We start from the raw sequence: 20,160 nt of genomic DNA, 5'->3' as shown, positions 1-20,160 counted from the left end.
TTGAGATTTTCTAAGTCTTTTTTCACCAAATGCCACCCAAAAAATTAACTAAGTTCATTTTTTCACCAACTGCCATATGAAAAATTAACTAAGTCCAACTTTTTCACCAAGTGCCACATGAAAAAATAAACTGAGTTCAATTTTACACCAACTGCCACCTCCAGTTGGGTGGAAATTTCATGGCAGTTGGTGGAATTCTTGATATTCCACCAAGTGCCACCCATTTTCCACCAAGTGCCACCCATTTGCCATGGATTTCGGTGGCATTTGGTGGAAGTTGGTGGCAAATTTAGGGAAGGGTTGAGATCCAGGTGGGCTGCAACCTAGTCGTGCCCTCCCTAAAATCTTCCCATTTTTCTTTTTAGATTAAAATCAGAGATAACAAGAGCTGTCACAGAGACAGCGCGCTTGACTATTCCGCCGCTTTTCAGTGTAAGGATTGAAAATTTTTGGTGAAACATGCATGGATCACTGTTAGATTAGATTTCAATGCAATACATGATGTGCGGAGATATTAACATAAATGTGGTTACATGCAAAATTTTAACCAGAATTTTAAGTGTAATAATAAAGGGCCATTATTTGCAATACACAGTTATCTAACTTGATTATTCAATTAGGTTGGGTGGTTGTATGAAGTCTCAATGCAATTCATCCAGTAGTTGCTGAGATATTAACCTATGTGTGCTTACATGCAAAACCTTAACCAGAATTTCTGAGTGAAATAATAAAGGCAATTATTTGCATTAAATGCAAACTAGAGTTATCTAACTTGGAAAATTAAGTAGATTGGATGGTTGAGTACCATTGTATCAAGTCACAATGCAATACCTCAAGCAGTTGCTGAGATATTAACCTATGTGTGCTTGCACGCAAAACCTTAACCAGAATTTCTAAGTCAAATAATAAAGGTCTATTATTTGCATTAAATGCAAACTAGAGTTATCTTACTTGGTTAAATAAGTAGGTTGGATGGTTGAGTACCATTGTATCAAGTCTCAATGCAATACCTCAAGTAGTTGCTGAGATATTAACCTATGTGTGCTTGCACGCAAAACCTTAACCAAGGGGTGACGCCGACGCAGACGCCGACGCTTGGGCGAGTAGTATAGCTCTCCATATTCTTCGAATAGTCGAGCTAAAAAGTAATAAAATGTGCTCAAAATGCACCATTTCAGACTAGAAATTGTTAAAATTTCCCCCAAACCACCATTTTAATGATAAAAATACCTACGAAAACCTAAATGACATATTCCCGATCAGTTTATTTTACATCTATAGGCAGATTAATAGATCATTTGCCCTGGGTTTTTGTCTTTCAATGTAGGCTATAAAGTTTTTCATTTTGGCTTGTATAGTCTGCCAATTGATCTGGGCAGTAACAATATTCATTCATGGCCATATTGTCCTTATAACTAGTCCTTATTGTCGATCATATGACATTTTCTAACCAGCCTAGACAATTCGCAAAGCCAAGAAGCCTGTATGATGTACGCAAAGCCTTATTGTAAGAAAAAAGTAAGTTTTATTTTGGACATAGATAAATAACACCACAAACTATATCCGAAATATTTTCATTATGAAGACGGCAAAATGTGTCTCCTGTGATCAAATATGTGTTTGTACCATTAAAGGGACTGTCTCACAGATTGGCACCAAAAAAAGTTTTTTGTAACGAATCTCAGGACAATTATCTAATAGAATGTGTTACTCTTTGATGTCAAAATTGTAAAAAAAAAGTACCAAAATGTTAGAAAAAATTGTGTCGGAGCCTGGGTTCGAACCCGCGTCGCAAAATTGAAGTCTGGTGTCTTCCCTACTGAGCTATCAAGGCTTACACAATAAGGGTGACATAATTAAGCTATAAGCCTACCTCGGTGATAACGCCGACTAGCCAATCACGCATAAGAAATGACTTATGAATTCTACCCGGTAGACATACCCAGTAACTTTTTTTAATGGAAAAATACGAAATAACTGCTAAACTTAAATAAATTGTAAACTATGTGGTACTTCAATAATTAAGTTTCAAAGCATTGAACACATCGATGCCAAGTTTATGTCATTTTTCGACAATTTTTTTTTTTCGCTATTTTTTCATCTGTGAGACAGTCTCTTTAAGAAGCGTTTGCCAATTAGAAGATATCGGAGAGGGTTCGCCGAACTCCGTCATTTTGTTTTCCTGTTAACAAAGCATCTCGGTAATACATATCAGGAATGAACATTTATTCTCCCGGAACAGAGACAAAGAAGCAACTAAAAAAAATATTTAATATTTGATTTTAAATTTTATGCCTAAAAAAAGATTAGGGTTGGCGAGGAAAAAATACAGTCGGTCGGGTTACCGGAAATGCACTTATTTTTTATTTGGCCTGACAGGAAATAAGACAACAAGGTATTCTATGAAGTTATATTAATCAATTTTCTTCCTACTTGAGATTTTTCTAGAATGAGAAGTGGATAAATACATCTGATCTTTATAAAACACTGGATTTTTTTTTTATTCAAGTTTGGAAACTATTAAACAAAGTATTATGTACCTTGGAATGCCATCTTATGACTGATGGGAACTTTTTTTTTATGAAGAAAGACCAAGAATTTAGAAAAAAAACGATAATGACTCTTGAAGATATTATTTAGACTCTTGAAAACCAGATCTCAAGAGTCATTGACTCTTTGGTTTTAGACGCTGTTGAAAGCCGTGACATCACATGGTAATGTCAATCAACCGCTGTGAAATCGCTGAAACCGTTAGTAACAGTATTGTCAATAGTGTGGTCTTCAAAAACGCTATTTGAGTAAATATCAACATTTTCTTAAGGATTCCAGCTTTTGGTATTTAAGTTTAACAAACCATGAGTGAGTCCCTGTGTGAATCAGGCTTAAGAAATTGAAATAACCATATTTTACAAATTTTCGCATTATTTGACAAACTTACATCCTGTTTCCTTTTGAATTTCATCAATTTCTTCTTGTTGAAGCTGCATAGAAGATTTATTCCCCATACTGGCTAAATGTTTTATCACAGTTCTAAGAATTTTATTAGTAAAAACAGACACAAAACAAAATCTTGTGACAGAACCCGGAAGTAGGCTTAAAAGGTGAAGGTCGAATATATCTTCAACCGATGCACAATATTTTAATTGAATAAAAAAATATAAACACAATCTTTAAATCTACCTTATAATTTGTAAAATATTATTATATTAAAAACCTATTTTACATCCAGTATCATTTTTATTGGATTTATAATTTTTTCGCCGAAGAGTATTCTGTGCATTAAAAATCATGGAGGTGTAACTCGTAAAATATCATGCAGACTATTTAGACCATAAGACTTCTAACAGGTTCTGTCATTTGATCCTAGGTACAGTACTGTTTCCTTTCGTATTTTTTTATTAATGAGCATTTCTTACTTATTCCAGTTTTACGATAGTTTGTGATATTTCGAGTCAAGTAGAATAGTTGACAATCGCAAGGTTACATACAACTATTTATATGGAAATATGAGTTCCTTGGTTTTCACTGAGAGCTGTTATTTTTAATAATCGGACTATTATATAAAAAGTTAACAATGCTAAATTTATTGTTTGACAAATTGCATACATATTTTTTGATTGTAAAAAAATGATTGTCAAGTGCCTGCAACAAACCTTTTTTTTATTGTAAAAAAATTGATTGTCAGGTGCCTGCAACAAACCTGAGACCAATCCGTCCAGTGTTTATTTCCCCAACCATTTTGGTAATGTACCAGTCAATTGTAACTATGGCCCCCCAGGTCTGGGGGATAGCGGGGACTTTGACTTTCGGTCCAGCCAACCCCGGGTAAAATCTCTGCCCCGCGGGGACTTACTGATGGTCAAATCCCCACCAAATGCCCAAAAGGTAAGGCAAATTTCCCGCTATATTTTGCGCGAAAACAAAACAACCCGGCACTGCGGGGCCACCTGAAAGGTAAAAACACGGCCCATTTCCCCGGCTATCCCCGGTTTACCCCCGGACTTGGGGAGGGGGGGGGGGGCGTGGTAACAATTGACTGGTGCATAATCCGACCCAGTTACCTGGCACTTTGGTATTTGGAACCTCTTTTTTAGCCAGTCAAGCTATCTGATTTAACATTTCAGAGATTTTTTAATATTCATACAATTTTCATCATTTACAAGTTTATAATATAATTATGAAGAATTGCAGATTTTGGATTGAGAAGTTGGTATGGATACAAGCTCAGAGTTGAATATTTTTAAATAAAGCAACTGCATACCTGTTTAAACATTAAACTAATATATGTTGTTGTTGTTTTTAGATTGTTTCATTTGTCTGCATTTTCTGTTTTCAGTAACATCACAACATGTCAACAATGGCAAGCCAAGTTTACAAGCATTTGTGCTACAACCATTTAAAAACTATCCCAGGTCTTCATAGACTGGTAATTTCTTGCCAGATCTGTTTTCCCATCAGTGTGAAATCAGCCGCCCGTTCAAAAAATAGCGGAATAACATACTGCCAAGCACGGCACTATAGTGCTAAAATGCCAAAGTCAAACTTGATTACGTCCATGCAGGGACCCAAAAGATCACAGCTCAGAGGAAAAGACGACAGATCATTGTTTAAAGTTTTAACTGATGGACTTGACATTATCCGAGTTGGGATACCCAAGTTTAAAAAGGAAATGAGGGATAAGATCAATTTTGACTTTGATGGTAGGCGTGATCATGGTGACTTTGAATATTTCGTGAAGTTTGATGAGAAAATAATCAATTCATGGTTTGTGTCGGCTGATAGTGACTCCGGGGATGGAAAGAGTAGAGCAGAATTGATTGTCAGCCCAAATAAAAAGGCTTTATTTTGTGGTAATTTAATTACAGAAGTTCCACAAGATGGAGTAACAAAAAGGTCAGGATTTTGCAACCTGAGCTCACCCTCGAATAAAGTAAGTTACCTGACATAACCACAGATGGCGGATATGTTGACAGGACCCACCCTATTTGCCCCCCCCCCCCCCAAAAAAAATGATTGAATCATAAATTATTATCACAAAACCTAAACATCAACCAGGCTGAGTCCTGTCAACGTAGCTACCACCTGTGTACATATCCATACATGAACCTTACTTTGCCATCATACTGGTATAGTGAGCACTGAAATTCTTCAACAAAAAGTTAAAAAAACATTGAATGTTTTTTTTTCCGTACATAACTGTTTCATGATTTCTGTTTTGGTTCGTCACAATGTCCGGTGAAAAATAAGTCAGCACTGTTTAATTTTTGGAAAATTAACTTACAGTCTCTAATAATAGATCTATGTTCAGTGTTATTTTTAACTATTATGTCATGATAATTTAGCTTATTAATACGTGTATCACTACTAAAATTTGTAAACCCTGTTTTGCATATGTTGCTGTAAAAACCGAAAATACACGTAAGGTGCCGATATCATCTTGTACCTTTATACTCTTTGATATGTATTCGGAAATTACAAAATTCCGTACATATTTTTTCGGGAGGTGGATTCCGATAATTTAATTATTATGATGTAATACCATGCTGACACTCTTTCCACTTTGTTTAACCTTCAGTGTGTGTATACCAATTGATGAATTGTGCCATTAATGCTACGTCTGGCAATATTTTGCTTTGAATTAAGACTTTAAACAAAGATAACTTTACTATTTCTTCATCATTTTAAATGAAACACAGCTCAGTCTACACTACTTACAGAGACCCGCCTTATTTCTTTTACCAGAGTTTGATTGTGAGTTTAGTTTCTTAAAACACTTTGACAAACCTTTTCACAAAACTGCTGTCTGAAGGAGCACTACCAATAAAACATTTTTTTGGAAACAGGTTTATTGAAATGTTGGAAGTAAATAATTACCTAATCACACTCCGGCAATAAAATGGAGTTGGGGCTCTTTAAACAGCATAGACTACCCTTTGTGTCACTTTTTTTATGACCATCATTGATCTAAAGGTCTGTATATTTACCGTATGCTGAGACCAACCAGCAATTAAACGTTTCAAATATTATAAAAACAGTTTATGTCTGTGAAAAATGGCGGCCCTACAATGTTTCCCCAAGAATGAATGTTAGCTTTTGTTTGGATGTTTTTAATTAAAAAAAATCATCTAAATTTTTCAGAAATCATTTGAGCAGGTGATTCCATATGATTGGACTGGTTATACAGACATGACCCTGCGAGTGAGAGGTGATGGCAGGAACTACATGATTGTCATACAGGTATGTTATGTGCATTTAGTGTTTAAAATTATATTGTGTTTAATGGGATGGCATTATTTTTTTTAAATTGTACTGAACATTTTTTTTTGGTTTATCAGCAATCAGCTATTTTTTATTTTAATTGCCTGTAGACAAAATATAATCTCAAACACTAAGCTTATAAAATCATAAATGGTATACAAGTCCATTTGTTTTGATGAATGCATACTTATAATGTTTAATGTTAAAACTATCAACAGACAAATATTTAGGTTACAGAAATAACATATTTTATTATAAGAGTTATTCAAAATATTTAGGCTTTACAAATATAACATATTTTACTATAAGAGCTATTAATTTTTTTCTTGTGGGAATAGCATATTAAAGCTGTACTCTCACAGATTGACCATTTTGACAACTTTTTTTTTGTCTTAATGGACCCTTTTTTTGCATAAATATCTGGAAACCAGTCATATAATACTGGTGTCAAAATATCAGATCAAACTTTTTAACTTTTATGCAAAAATTGGCTCATTCTAAAAAAAATAAAAAAAAGTTGTCATAAAAGTCCATCTGTGAGATTGCAGCTGTAATATGATGTCCCCACAAGAAAAAAATGAATAACTCTTGTAGTAAAATATGTTATTTTTGTAAAACCCAAATATTTATTAGTTAACGAAACCAGACTTTTGGATGTACATGTACAAGGCTTAGGTCTTATATAAGTATTTGGCATAGCAAAATGTAACAAGCCCAGCTAAGATGAAATTAGGGGAAAACAGAGCTTGGAGGCTTGAGCTGAAGTGAGGACCAGAATTGCTTCTAATGATTTGAAGGCAAGTTATGAGCAACTGCACAGCATTACTTCATTAAGATTTCAAGTATGAAATCACTATTGATCAAATTGAAGATAGCACAACAGATGATCTTGGGCAATATTTTTTTTTTAAGTCTAAAATAATTTACATCAATTTCCGTCAAATTATTAAGTATTAGTGTTTTTTACTTAACAGTAAGTGTTTTTATATTATTTGATAAGTGAGAAAAGGATTTAAGATGTTTTATGAATACCAGTATAGATAAACCTTTGTGGCCTACATTTATGAACTGATGTGAAGAATTTATTTGATAGTAAATGTATGTACATGTATTATGATTAAAGGTCATTGGATGAATTACAAAACTTAGATCTTAACACAAATACACACAAAACACAAACACTTTTGTTGCTTTGAGCAATACTTGTGATCAATTTATTTTTCTGGGGAAGACTTGAAACAAATTACAAATATATATATGTATCGAAAACTGTTACCATACAACATCTATACAACATCTATATATACAACATCTATACAACATCTATACAACATCTATATATACAACATCTATACAACATCTATACAACATCTATATATACAACATCTATACAACATCTATACAACATCTATATATACAACATCTATACAACATCTATATATACAACATCTATACAACATCTATATACAACATCTATACAACATCTATACAACATCTATATATACAACATCTATACAACATCTATACAACATCTATATATACAACATCTATACAACATCTATATATACAACATCTATACAACATCTATACAACATCTATATATACAACATCTATACAACATCTATACAACATCTATATATACAACATCTATACAACATCTATACAACATCTATATACAATGTTCGAATATTAAAGCGTTGTACAAATTATGATATTCCAAGCCAGGGTAAAAACCAGAGATCGAAACTTCAACTGTTTGTAAAATAACTCGGGGAAAACTGTACCTGAATACCATAATGCTTCAATTTTCATTCATATTTTCTATGAGATCAAAATGTTTCCGTATTTCATTCATTATTCGTCAATACTTTTTTAAATATTTCAATTTCAATTTCGTGACCTTTGATTTTCTAACCAACAATTGACATGTTTATATTTATAAACATTCTCAATGAACATGTCAATTTCCGATTGCTATAATAACCAACATTAAACGACTCAAATTTGAATTAAATCAAGTTAACCGCTCGAAGTCTAGCATAAAACAGACCAATACAATAAAAAACCCATGCATATTTCCGGCTTTCCCCTCGACTGACCTACATCACGTGACATAAAACGCTTCGATAACATGCACAAGCTTTACTTTTGTGATGTTCATGTTTAGACATATGTTCTGAGCTATACTAAGTAACACCCAGAACTTACAATTATTGAATACCAGTGTGGTATTTTTTATCAGCTAGTCTATTTATTGAAGAAAAAAATGTTGAGCCATATTAATTTTATTCTTGGGTTTAGTTGTCATCATCATCATAAACAAACTTCAACCTTATCCATAACCCAAATGTCTTCAAATATTGACATGAAACATGGTGCACATGTTACTCACATGATCAGCCGCAATATATGAGAGGCGGTCGCCTCCCCAATATTTCGGCTGATCAACTGAGAAAAAATATTTTTTTGAGAAAATATAATTTAGCTACAGCCTGGTCATTTATTGCCAATGTCTGAAGGGTGCTATCTTCTGTGCTAATGGGAACAACTGTGACTCTTTATTGGGCAATTAACTACGGCTTCATCGGTATCGAAGCCATCAGCGGTCATCGAAGATTAGTGGAGTAAAGTATAACAATGACAGTTCATGCAAACTGCAGACGACTAATAAAGATTTTATCACATTTGTCAAAAAAGATCAAAAGAACAGTTTGTTTCTCAAAAATAAGTTGACACAGAAGCAGTAATTGTTATTTATCATGTCTTTTTCATATTCCTCTTAATAAACATGTCAGAGCCAAATCAACCTCGAATTTTTAGTTTTTCAAAGCTATCTTTTGGAAAAAAGAACCCTGAGTTAAGGTCATTCAATGCTTAATGGTTCAAACTATATTCTTGGCTGCACTATGATGAGGTGTAAATATATTTACGCATAAAAATACTTGTTTCAAACGATTCATGTGAGTCCTGAACACGCGTTTTAAGCAAGGTGATTTAAAAAAAAAATCTGCACAAACGGAAGGGGGTCATCCCTTCCCGGACCTAACCCTGCCTCCCCAATACAAAATACCGTCCGGCGCCTCTGACATGCATCGTCGGCAGCCACGGTACTTTCTTCTGTTACACTTCATACATACCTTGGGACAATTGACTGAAAAAATCACGCTTTAATGAATATGCATGAGGCAGGAGAGACAACTCTTCTTCCAATGAATTTGCATGTTACACTCAAATATTGTTCAATGACTCTACAATGTCAGTAGCCTACGTGGCCTTGTGGTCTTGACTACTGCCAAATATATTTGTACTGAGAAGGCGAATCCAGCTCAACTCTGGCATTCGCCAGAATATTTTTCAACTGTAAAGCATCTAGTACTTTGCGGAACCAATTAAAATGCCTCATAAATTATTCATGATTACAACATTTTCCTAGCCAAATTGCCCACGGTACACAATAAAGCAATCCGACGATGCTGACATGTACATGCCAATAATTCTGCCTTCAATAAAATTTGAGCTATGCCCGTTTTCGACTAAATAAACAAAACAAAATCGTTAGTGCTTGCTCCATGGTGCTCTTGTTATTTGATGGTTTTGGGGGTTTTAAGCCAAAATTACTTAGTACATCTTGAATTGTCTGTCTTCGACTGTGTGTGCATATAATATTTATCCCATTTGTGTAAAATTTCAGATGGATCGTAAATGGAATGTTCATCAGTCAGACATGTATAACTACCCACTGTACACAAGGGGCGGGCCCTACTGGCAGGAAGTTAATGTAAGTGTTCTGAACAGGGCTTTTTTATCTTCTTTAATAGGTGCTGAAATAAGACAAGGAAATTAGACTAGGGAAACTTCCTTATTGGCAAACATTACAGCATTTCCAAATTTTCACATAAATTATCCGAAATTGAGCAAATTTTGTTCCAAGAAAAATAGGATTATATTTTATGTAAGGTGGCCAAATGAGAAAAGTTCTAAAGATAAATTTTCCAGTGGAAAGATCAAGAAAGACCTTATTCCCTCAATGATCATTGTTTTTAGCTTGACTATTCGAAGAATAAGAAGAGCTATCCTAGTCACCTGAGCGTCGGCGTAACCACTTACGTTAAAGTTTGCCTACCACCTCAAATATTTTCAAAGTCCATTGACATATGGCTTTGAAACTTCGCACACTTGTTCATCATCATGCCCCCAACCTGTACACAGGAGGAGGTCACTGTATCAAGCATTTTGACAGAATTATGCCCCTTTTTCGACTTAGAATTTACGTTAAAATTTGCGTACCACCTCAAATATTTTCCAATTCAATTTATGTAAATATCTCAGCACATCATGTATTGCATTGAAATCTAATCTTAACAGTGATTCCTGCATGTTTCGCCAAAACTTTTCAATCCATACACCGAAAAGCGGTGGAATAGTTGAGCGCGCTGTCTCTGTGACAGCTCTTGTTGTTTGATTTGACCGTTGCAAAGTCCCAATTACACGGTACGATATAAATCACTGAGATATCCCACCAATTACACGGTTCGATATAAATCACTGAAATATCCACCCATTTACACGGTACTCTATAAATCACTGAAATATCCCACCAATTACACGGTACGATATAAATCACTGAAATATCCCACCAATTACACGGTATGATATAAATCACTGAAATATCCCACCAATTACACGGTACTCTATAAATCACTGAAATATCCCACCAATTACACGGTACGATATAAATCACTGAAATATCCACCCAATTACACGGTACTCTATAAATCACTGAAATATCCCACCAATTACACGGTACGATATAAATCACTGAAATATCCCACCAATTACACGGTACGATATAAATCACTGAAATATCCCACCAATTACACGGTACTCTATAAATCACTGAAATATCCCACCAATTACACGGTACGATATAAATCACTGAAATATCCACCCAATTACACGGTACGATATAAATCACTGAAATATCCCACCAATTACACGGTACGATATAAATCACTGAAATATCCCACCAATTACACGGTACGATATAAATCACTGAAATATCCCACCAATTACACGGTACGATATAAATCACTGAAATATCCCACCAATTACACGGTACGATATAAATCACTGAAATATCCCAGTATTGGAAGGCTATGCCTTTACTCAATATTTGAAAAAAGCCCTGGCCCCAATTTCTCGAAACTTCTTAAGCTTAACAGGCTTAAGTCGCTTATTTCAAATAGCCGAAATACATACTGAAAATGGATTTTGCTATATGAAAAATGGTTTATTGTGATAATCATACAGATTATTCCAAAATTATTTCTAAATATTCTTGACAAAGTAAATATAACACATTTTATAGAACAACAAAAATAGTGAGATTAGCTTAATCTTTTTATAAGGGACTTAAGAAGTTTCGAGAAATTGGGGCCTGCAGTTAATGGCATTAAATACACATGTATTTTCTGTGAGTGATGACATATCATATATATTAACTGTGAAAAACAAACATAATTTCACTAAGTGCTGGAAAGTCAATGACCCCATTGCCAGTTTAATATCACTTGGTTAAAATTTGGCTTGATTTCCCGATCAACTATAAATCAAATATTTGTTAATTTTAATGAATTAAAATCATGAAATAAAAAGAAAAACTGTTTGATTTAGTGTAAGATTGCAATATATTTCGCCATGGGAACCCAAATGATAAATATCTCTTACACTAAAACAAATATAAATGTTCTAAAACAAATAATGATTTTTTGTTCCAGATACCGCTGTCCAAGTTTTTCCTCACAGCTGCGGGTCGTATACAGGACTCTCAAGAGATGATTCAGCTTCATTCCATAAGTGACCTCGGAATCACTCTCGCTGACGGAAATCCTGGACCCTTCCAACTAGAGATAGACTATATTGCTCTTGTTAATAATAAAAACGCTACTAGATATGATTTTGATATAGAGATGTATGAAAGAGGTCCTTTAGACTACTAGTGAAGTAAAATAAATCTGTATTATGAATATATAGTTGCTAATAAATTATTTGTTCCATGATAGTGTTAAGCCTAGTTAAAGCTGCACTCTCACAGATTGCCAACTGACAACTTTTTCATTTTCTGTCTCAGAATCAGATGATTTCGTCATCAATGCTTTCAATTCAGTCATATAAGATAACTTACAATAGAACAGATCTCGATAGTTTGGAAAACTGCTAGAATTTTCTCTTTTTATGCCCCTGAAGGTGGGCATATTAAAATCGCACCTTCCGTCCGTCCGTCCGCACACACGAATTGGTATATATTGGGTACTAATTCCTTCATTACTTATAGAAGATCAAATTTGTTGGGTAGCCCTTGTTGGGTAGGGTTAGTAAGGGATAGTAGGGCTTTAGTGGGCATATTTTTATAATGGGAGTAATTGAAAAGTACCTAACAAAGGGCAATATGTGGGAGTCCGTCCGTCTGGCTCTGTAACTTTCCCTTGTATGGACAGATTTTAAAATAGCTTGCCACATGTGTTCCACATACCAAGACAAGGTGTTGCGTGCAAGACCCGTGTCCCTACCTCAAAGGTCAAGGTCACACTTAGTGTTTATTCACAATGGAGTGCTGCATATAAGGACATAGAGTATAGGTTGTCGTGTCCGGGCTGTAACTTTCCCTTGTATGGACAGATTTTAAAAAAACTTGCAACATGTGTTCCACATATCAAGACGACGTGTCGCGTGCAAGACCCGTGTCCCTACCTCTAAGGTCAAGGTCACACTTCGTGTTTATTCACAATGGAGTGCTGCATATAGGACATAGAGTATAGGTTGTCGTGTCCGGGCTGTAACTTTCCCTTGTATGGACAGATTTTAAAAAAACTTGCCACATGTGTTCCACATACTAAGACAACGTGTCGCGTGCAAGACCCGTGTCCCTACCTCTAAGGTCAAGGTCACACTTCGTGTTTATTCACAATGGAGTGCTGCATATAGGACATAGAGTATAGGTTGTCGTGTCCGGGCTGTAACTTTCCCTTGTATGGACAGATTTTAAAAAAACTTGCCACATGTGTTCAACATACCAAGACGACGTGTTGCGTGCAAGACCCATGTCCTTACCTCTAAGGTCAAGGTCACACTTAATGTTTATTCACAATGGAGTGCTGCATATAAGGACATAGAGTATAGGTTGTCGTGTCCGGGCTGTAACTTTCCCTTGTAAGGACATAATTTAAAAATAACTTCCACATGTGTTTCACATACCAAGACGACTTGTCGCCTGCAAGACCCGTGTCCTTACCTCTAAGGTCAAGGTCACACTTAGTGTTTATTCACAATGGAGTGCTGCATATAAGGACATAGAGTATAGGTTGTAGTGTCCGGGCTGTAACTTTCCATTGTATAGACAGATTTTAAAATAACTTGCCACATGTGTTCCACATACCAAGATGATGTGTCGCGTGCAAGACCCGTGTCCCTACCTCTAAGGTCAAAGTCACACTAAGGTGTTTATTCACAATGGAGTGCTGTATATAAAGACATAGAGGATAGGTTGTCGTGTCCTGGCTGTAACATTCCCTTGTATGGACAGATTTTAAAATAACTTGCCACATGTGTTCCACATACCAAGACGACGTGTCACGTGCAAGACCCGTGTCCCTACCTCTAAGGTCAAGGTCACACTTAGGTGTTTATTCACAACGGAGTGCTGCATATAAGGACATAAGAGTATAAGTTGTCGTGTCCGGGCTGTAACTTTTTCTTGTATGGACATATTTTAAAATAACTTGCCACATGTGTTCCACATACCAAGACGACGTGTTGCGTGCAAGACCTGTGTCCCTACCTCAAAGGTCAAGGTCACACTTAGTGTTTATTCACAATGGAGTGCTGCATATAAGGACATAGAGTATAAGTTGTCGTGTCCGGGCTGTAACTTTCCCTTGTATGGACAAATTTTAAAAAAAACTTGCCACATGTGTTCCACATACCAAGACAACGTGTCGCGTGCAAGACCCGTGTCCCTACCTCTAAGGTCAAAGTCACACTTCGTGTTTATTCACAATGGAGTGCTGCATATAGGACATAGAGTATAGGTTGTCGTGTCCGGGCTGTAACTTTCCCTTGTATGGACAGATTTTAAAAAAACTTGCCACATGTGTTCAACATACCAAGACGACGTGTTGCGTGCAAGACCCATGTCCTTTACTTTAAGGTCAAAGTCAAACTTAATGTTTATTCACAATGGAGTGTTGCATATTAGGACATAGAGTATAGGTTGTCGTGTCCGGGCTGTAACTTTCCCTTGTAAGGACATAATTTAAAAATAACTTCCACATGTGTTCCACATACCAAGACGACTTTTCGCCTGCAAGACCCGTGTCCTTACCTCTAAGGTCAAGGTCACACATAGTGTTTATTCACAATGGAGTGCTGCATATAAGGACATAGAGTATAGGTTGTCGTGTCCGGGCTGTAACTTTCCCTTGTATGGACAGATTTTAAAATAACTTGCCACATGTGTTCCACATACCAAGATGATGTGTCGCGTGCAAGACCCGTGTCCCTACCTCTAAGGTCAAAGTCACACTAAGGTGTTTATTCACAATGGAGTGCTGCATATAAAGACATAGAGGATAGGTTGTCGTGTCCGGGCTGTAACTTTCCCTTGTATGGACAGATTTTAAAATAACTTGCCACATGTGTTCCACATACCAAGACGACGTGTCGCGTGCAAGACCTGTGTCCCTACCTCTAAGGTCAAGGTCACACTTAGGTGTTTATTCACAACGGAGTGCTGCATATAAGGACATAGAGTATAAGTTGTCGTGTCCGGGCTGTAACTTTTCCTTGTATGGACAGATTTTAAAATAACTTGCCACATGTGTTCCACATACCAAGACGACGTGTTGCATGCAAGACCCGTGTCCCTACCTCTAGGGTCAAGGTCACACTTAGGTGTTTATTCACAATGGAATGCTGCATATATTAGGACATAGAGTATAGGTTGTCGTGTCCGGGCTGTAACTTTCTCTTGTATGGACAGATTTAAAAATGACTTGTCACTAGTGTCAGACATACCAAGACGACGTGTCGCGTGCAAGACCCATGTCCCTACCTCTAAGTTCAAGGTCACACTAAGTGTTGATTCACAATGGAATGCTGCTTATAAGGACATAACAGTGTAGGTTGTCAAGTATGGGTGGTATTTTTTATATTAAAAGGCAATTTAAAATAACTTGCCATATGTATTTGACACGTAAAGGCAAGATCAACTTTTCATGTACTGACCTTGTTCATAGGTCAATGTCACATTCGGGGGCATTCGTCACATACTGTGACAGCTCTTGTTTATATACATGATTAACCCGTGTGGTTGTTCTATGCTCTCCTGAAAAAAGGGGCATGCAGTTTTGCAAATGTTTGGAAGTTGGTCAGTTGATATACAAGGTCTTGTTTGCACAATAATTCAGCATTGGTTTGACCTAGGGCCATCAAATTTCAGTAGTAGGTTGCCCTTGACCGGTAGATGACCCCTGATGTTTTTGAGGTCAAGGTATTCGTTAAAACATTTTGGAAATACTTTGTACTTAATTTGACACCCATTTGACCTGGGACCATGAAACTTCATAAGAAGGTTGCCCTTGACTAGTAGATGACCCCTATGGTTTTTAAGGTGAGAAGGTCAAAGGTCAAGATCACAGTCAACCATTTTTTTGAAAGCTTTGCACAATCACTTGAGAATGGTTTGACATAGGACCATGAAACTTCAGTGGTGGCTGCCATTGAGAAGAAGATGACCCCTATTGTTTTTAAGATCAGTAGGTTAAATGTCATGATCAACTTATGAAAACTTTTTAAATCTTGTTCTATAATTTCTTAAGCACTGAACATTTTTACAATATAAAATCAATAAAATAAACCTACCGTTAGAAGACACCAAAATGATATTTGGTCAACTGGCATCAACAATTTATAGTTCGAGCATCAACAATTTATAATTTTGTAAAAATAGAGCTACATTGAGTAAGGGTAGAACAACTTTTAACTGCCTTGTTTTGGGGCAGCCATTTACTATTGAGGGAAGCACTTTTAGCTCATCTGTTTTTCGAATATAACTTATTGAATAAGTGTCAGAGCCTTGGTGTTGTCATAATGAAAAGCCATTAACCTTGGCCACAACTCAAAAGCCGTACAAGATATTAAATGGAAACTTTTTATACATATTTTCAAAAACAATAAGCATATGTATAGTAAGACCAATCCCTCTTTGGCAATAATTGAGAGATGCCCTAATCAGACTGAGATTTTAGTTCATTTAAGTTGATACTAGGCACGCAAATCTCATTTAAGTTGATACTAGGCACGCAAATCTCATTTAAGTTGATACCAGGCACGCAAATCTCATTTAAGTTGATACCAGGCACGCAAATCTCATTTCAGTTGATACCAGACACGCAAATCTCATTTCAGTTGATACCAGGCACGCAAATCTCATTTCAGTTGATACCAGGCACGCAAATCTCATTTAAGTTGATACTAGGCACGCAAATCTCATTTAAGTTGATACTAGGCACGCAAATCTCATTTAAGTTGATACTAGGCACGCAAATCTCATTTAAGTTGATACTAGGCACGCAAATCTCATTTAAGTTGATACTAGGCACGCAAATCTCATTTAAGTTGATACTAGGCACTCAAATCTCATTTAAGTTGATACTAGACACTCAAATCTCATTTAAGTTGATACTAGGCACGCAAATCTCATTTAAGTTGATACTAGGTACTCACACAAATCTCATTTAGTTCAAATTATGATAAAACAGCCCTATGATATTTGCCTTAAAGAACCAAAACCTGCCGCAGACCAATGACCTATGACATGACCTAGAGCAGGGATTTTCCTTCGGTTATTCTAAGTGGTATAGGTGGCATTGGTCCCCTTTCTCATTTTCAAGGGATCACGGCCATAGATGGTTGAAATTATGAACAGGCCTAGGATATTTGCCTAACCCTTAAAGTACCAAAACCCTAAAACCTGCCTAAAATCGCAGACCAATGAACTTAGGGCAAGGCATTGGCTATGCTTTGGAATATGTGACTCTGGTCGTCTTATTTGCTTTAAAGGCATCACTATACATTGATGAAATTATGTTAGAATGGGCCTAGGGAATCTGCTTTAGTGGAACGAAATCTCACAACCTACCTAAAATCGCAGTCCGATGACCTATGCCATAACTAAGGGCTAGGCCATGGCTTTGATTTGATATAGGTGGTTCTGGTCTCCTTTCTCATTTATAAGGTAGCATAGCCAAACATTTTCAAAAATGGGAAAGAAAATGTCCAGGGTACTGACTTAAATGTACCAAAACACCTCAGCCTGCCTACAATCCAACGCAGACCAATTGATTTTGCCATGGCCAACTGCAAAACCTAGGCTACGCTATGAAATAGGCAGCTCTGGTCTCCTTTCTTCTTTTTAAGGCATCATTCAACGCAACACATTGTTGAAATTATGTAAAAACAGGCCTAGTGTATCTACCTAAATGAAGCAAAATCGCACAACCTGCCTAAAACCACAGTCTGATGACCTATGACGACCAAGAAGAAGGAATATGCAACGATGTCATATATGTGGCAGTGGTCCCCTTCCTCATTTTTAAGGGATTACTTTTTCAATAGTTGAAAATATGATAGAAAAGGCCTAGGGTATTTGCCTAAATGCACCAAAAATCCACAACCAGCCTAAAATCCTCAGACAAATGACCTATGTCATGACGTTGGGCAATATCTGGGCTATATATATATATATATTGTTGAAATTATGTTAGAACGTGCTAAGTATCCACTTGAAGGAACTAAAATCCCACAGGTTGCCTAAAATTGCAGACCAATGACCTACGACATGACCTTGGGCAATGCCAAGACTATGATGTGATTTTGTGGCATTGGTCCCCTTTCTCATTTTTAAGGGGTCGCCGCTATAGATAATCATGATAGAACAGGCCTATAGTATTCCCCTAAATGTACCCAAACCCCACAACCAGTCTAATATCGCAGACAATTGACCTATGTCATGACTTTGAGCAATGCCAAGGCTACGCTGTGGTATAGGTGGCAGTGGTCCCCTTTCTTATTGTTAACTTTAGGTACATGTATTACATGCTGAAATTGCAGAAATTATGATAGAACATGCCTAGGGTATTAGCCTCAATGTACCAAAACCCATCAACCTGCCTAAATTCGCAGAGGAATGACCTATGTCATGACCTTGGGCAATGCCTAGGCTACGCTATAGTATAGGTGACAGTGGTCCCCTTTCTCATTTTTAAGGTATCACTGCTATGCATTGTTGAAATTTTGTTAGAACGTACCTAGTATCCCCTTAAATGAACCAAACTCCCACAGCCTGCCTTAAATCGCAGACCAATGACTTTACATATTTTCCGGGGCCGGCCGAAAACAGGTTGTGGTCGAAAATAGGTTGTTTCGGGATATCGTTTACATGTATGCGAGGCGGTTGAAAAAAAAACAACCTTCGGGCACACTTCTCGGAAAGCCCTTTTCCACCCACCATACATACACATGTGGAATTAACTTCTATTGTTAAATAGTTCAAGCTAGGATTACCATGGTAATGTTTAAAAACCCAATTATCAGAGCCTATCAACAGACACAAGATGTACATATAGAAGTTTATTGCTCCATTTTAAAAGTTCTTAGAATACAACCTACATTTACAGCCAACGAAATTGTTGATAGGCATCATTATGTACTAGTAATCATTAAGAATTTCAACTTTCGCCGGTGTTTAAAGATCCGCCCATTGTCACTCATCCGATTCATATTCCCTGCGTCAGATTTTGCGTTGACAATGTGTCAGCCAATGAGGTTGTATTCTAAGTCAGTTAGATGATCTGAATTAAATCTTAATGGTTAAGAATGAGTCGTTCGCTACGCTCACTCCGCCCATTCTTAATCATTAAGATTTTTTTATTTTATTTATTTATTTATATTTTATTCTATTTTTTTGGGGGGGTGGGGGTGGGTGGGGGAGCAGGCGTGAACAATAGGGTGGGTCCTGTGAACGTAACTGCTGTCTGTGAAACTTTTGAAAATTTCCCTCACAGCCTATGTTAACATTACAATTAATTATCTTGTATTCAATTTACACAAACTTTTTCCTTCATTAAATTCTATTAAATAATATTATGTATTTAAGTTTAGAAACGTGGCATGTTTCAATATATAACTATATGTATTACGTCGGTGTGTATAAGTCGAATAAATGTATGTTCTGACTGACCTGGTATATTCCTGTGGTATGGACTCTGAAGGGCACGCGAGCAATTTCCAGGAAAATTGTGATCAATCGTTCAAATATCATCAGCCGATGATTTATCATTTTCGCCGTTGGCATTTTAACTGCGATATGTTTAGGCAAACAATAAAACTTTGTTTGTTACTTGTAAAACTTGGAACGCGAACGTCGTGTTAAAAGTATACTTGAAATGTGAAAGACGATGGAACAGCGTTCTTGTGTTGTAATTTCAATTCATCGTTTAGAGTTTACAACAAATGTTATATATGTTCATCAAAATGTATGTTTAACTTGTACTCTTCTTTAAAAATCAGGTTTGACTTTTTATGACTTGGCCTTACCGGAAAGTGTTCGCCTTTATTTGGCTATGCCTTGCCGGAAACTATTTGTTTAAAATTTCAATACATTTTATGTTGTAGATAAATATGTATACCAGTATCAGTAAGAGTTTTGAGTAGATATGAGCTGGCTGTGATAGTTTAAGCATATAATTATTATTTGAACTATGCTTCTTCTTTTGAGGTTTTGCTTGTTTTCGCTACTGGTCGCGCGGTCCTCGGCAATGATTAGACAATATTATATCGCTGCAG

At 36.3% G+C, this 20,160-nt stretch overlaps 2 protein-coding genes across 2 annotated transcripts in view; one reads left to right on the top strand and one right to left on the bottom strand.

The window, feature by feature from the left end:
* The window catches only part of LOC128208178 (calcineurin B homologous protein 1-like), a 30,285-nt gene extending 27,180 nt beyond the window's left edge, over nt 1-3,105 (bottom strand). Inside the window, exon 1 of the mRNA XM_052911611.1 lies at nt 2,939-3,105. Coding sequence (XP_052767571.1) covers nt 2,939-3,005 — 67 coding nt within the window. The 5' untranslated portion in view covers nt 3,006-3,105. The remainder of the gene's footprint in view (nt 1-2,938) is intronic.
* Nucleotides 3,106-3,282: 177 nt separating this feature from the next.
* On the top strand, nt 3,283-12,314 carry LOC128208176 (complex I intermediate-associated protein 30, mitochondrial-like). Its single transcript, XM_052911609.1, has 5 exons — nt 3,283-3,367; nt 4,337-4,930; nt 6,139-6,237; nt 9,950-10,036; nt 12,036-12,314. The coding sequence occupies exons 2-5, from the start codon at nt 4,349-4,351 to the stop codon at nt 12,255-12,257; spliced, it is 990 nt and encodes a 329-aa protein (XP_052767569.1). The 5' UTR covers nt 3,283-3,367; nt 4,337-4,348; the 3' UTR covers nt 12,258-12,314.
* The last annotated feature ends 7,846 nt before the right edge of the window (nt 12,315-20,160 follow it).

This window comes from Mya arenaria, chromosome 11 (assembly GCF_026914265.1).
Source record: "Mya arenaria isolate MELC-2E11 chromosome 11, ASM2691426v1".
In the NCBI taxonomy this organism is placed as follows: Eukaryota; Metazoa; Mollusca; class Bivalvia; order Myida; family Myidae; genus Mya; species Mya arenaria.
The sequence above is the reverse complement of the archived record's forward strand: the minus strand, read 5'-3'. Positions and strand labels throughout refer to the sequence as shown.